Source organism: Kryptolebias marmoratus, unplaced genomic scaffold (genome assembly GCF_001649575.2).
Source record: "Kryptolebias marmoratus isolate JLee-2015 unplaced genomic scaffold, ASM164957v2 Scaffold34, whole genome shotgun sequence".
Classification (NCBI taxonomy): Eukaryota; Metazoa; Chordata; class Actinopteri; order Cyprinodontiformes; family Rivulidae; genus Kryptolebias; species Kryptolebias marmoratus.
The window spans coordinates 83,468-84,997 of NW_023665768.1; the positions used below are offsets into that span (position 1 = coordinate 83,468).

The following is a 1,530-nucleotide window of genomic DNA, read 5'->3' on the forward strand; positions in this document are numbered from 1 at the left end:
TCCTCTCCTCTAGATGTTGCTGAGACTCTGAGCAGTCGTCAGGGATCTCATTCTTTCTCTTCCTGACAGTTTTATCAGCAGAGACTCTCTGAAGGTCCGACACATCAGGAAGTAGATCACGGGGTCGAGGCAGACGTTCAGCGCCGACAGGAAGAGCGTCCCCTCCTTTATCTGGTAAAGCAGGAAGCGGGCGTCCTGGCTGAAGCCTGACCCCGGCATCTGACTCAGAGTGAAAGGCACACGGCAGACGTGGTATGGGACGAAGCAGATGAAGAACACCACCAGGATGCTAAAGATGCTACGGTTGGATCTGCGGCAGATGTCGCCGTTGTCTTGGCGCATGCGGTGGTACGTTTTGTACACCTGGTGAGCGATGGAAATGTAGGAGAAGGCCACGAAGACCAACGTCACCCAGAACATGGACACGTTGAAGTGCACGGACACCTGGTGCCACTGCACGCCCAGCGCAGTCTTCAGCTGAATGCACTTCTGGGCGTTATGCTCATTGGCCGGCTGGCTCGTTAAGATAGTATTGGGCAGGGAAGACAGGAGGAGGAGCCCCCAGGTGAGCAGTGCCAGCACCCGAGCGTTTGTTGGGTTCTGCAGGAGCTGCAGCAGGGACACCCCGTTGAATCTGGACCTGCAGGAGGAGGCAGAAGAAGACGGGCTGTGGCGGACCACCTTAACGTAGCGCTCAAGGCTGATAAAGCCGATGAAGAGGATCCCGACGTACATGGAGAAGTAGAAGAGTACAGCAGTGTAGCGGCAGATGATCACTGGGAGGTACCAGCCGCCAAAGCCCATGTTCGCTGCCACCCTGAAGGGGTAGGAGGACAGCATGAGGAGGTCGGCCAACACCATATTCTTCAGGTAGACCACCAGACCCGAGTCTGCCGGCAACCTGAAGAAGATCCAGGCGGCCACGCTGTTCAGACACAGGCCCACCACAAAGATGAGGAGGTAGAGGGGGGGCAGGACCTGCTTGGTGAAGATGCTGTTCAAGTTTGACTGGTTGGTGGGGAGTTGGGAGGTGTTCAGATCCATACCTGCAAAAACAACCAGGAGACTCAATAAATCTAATAAAACCTGAAAAAATACAAAGAATTCTGTCTTCAAGAACCAAATCAACAAAGATGCTTTTTAGGATCTGTGAGTTTCTGTCCTGTTGGTTTGTGACAGTTTTAATCTTATCACTTATTGGCTGTTTGGAGTCTCTCTGCTGATTTTTCAAACCTTTTGTGGTTGTTTTCACTTCCCTTGGTGTCTGATTTAGATTTGGATTTCCTCAGTCCTGAACCCAGTTGGGATTGTTTCGGGTTTCTTTTATTCTTACTTTGAGTTTGAAGTTATTGATTCCAAAAGCCCGTTTGGATCACAGGTACTCAGCATATTTCTGCCACTAACGTTTCCTTCTTCTCCGCTCGCATCACAGCCAACCTCCGCTTCAGGGTCCCAGAACCAGGAGTCCTAGAACCAGGGGTCCCAGAACCAGGAGTCCCAGAACCAGGAGTCCCAGAACCAGGAGACCCA

At 52.2% G+C, this 1,530-nt stretch overlaps 1 protein-coding gene across 1 annotated transcript; it reads right to left on the bottom strand.

Annotated features, from left to right (window-relative positions):
* Positions 1–6: 6 nt before the first annotated feature.
* Positions 7–1,524, bottom strand: LOC108229728 (P2Y purinoceptor 14). The gene has a single exon (XM_017405401.2). The coding sequence runs from the start codon at positions 1,042–1,044 to the stop codon at positions 10–12; it is 1,035 nt and encodes a 344-aa protein (XP_017260890.1). The 5' UTR covers positions 1,045–1,524; the 3' UTR covers positions 7–9.
* Positions 1,525–1,530: the final 6 nt, after the last annotated feature.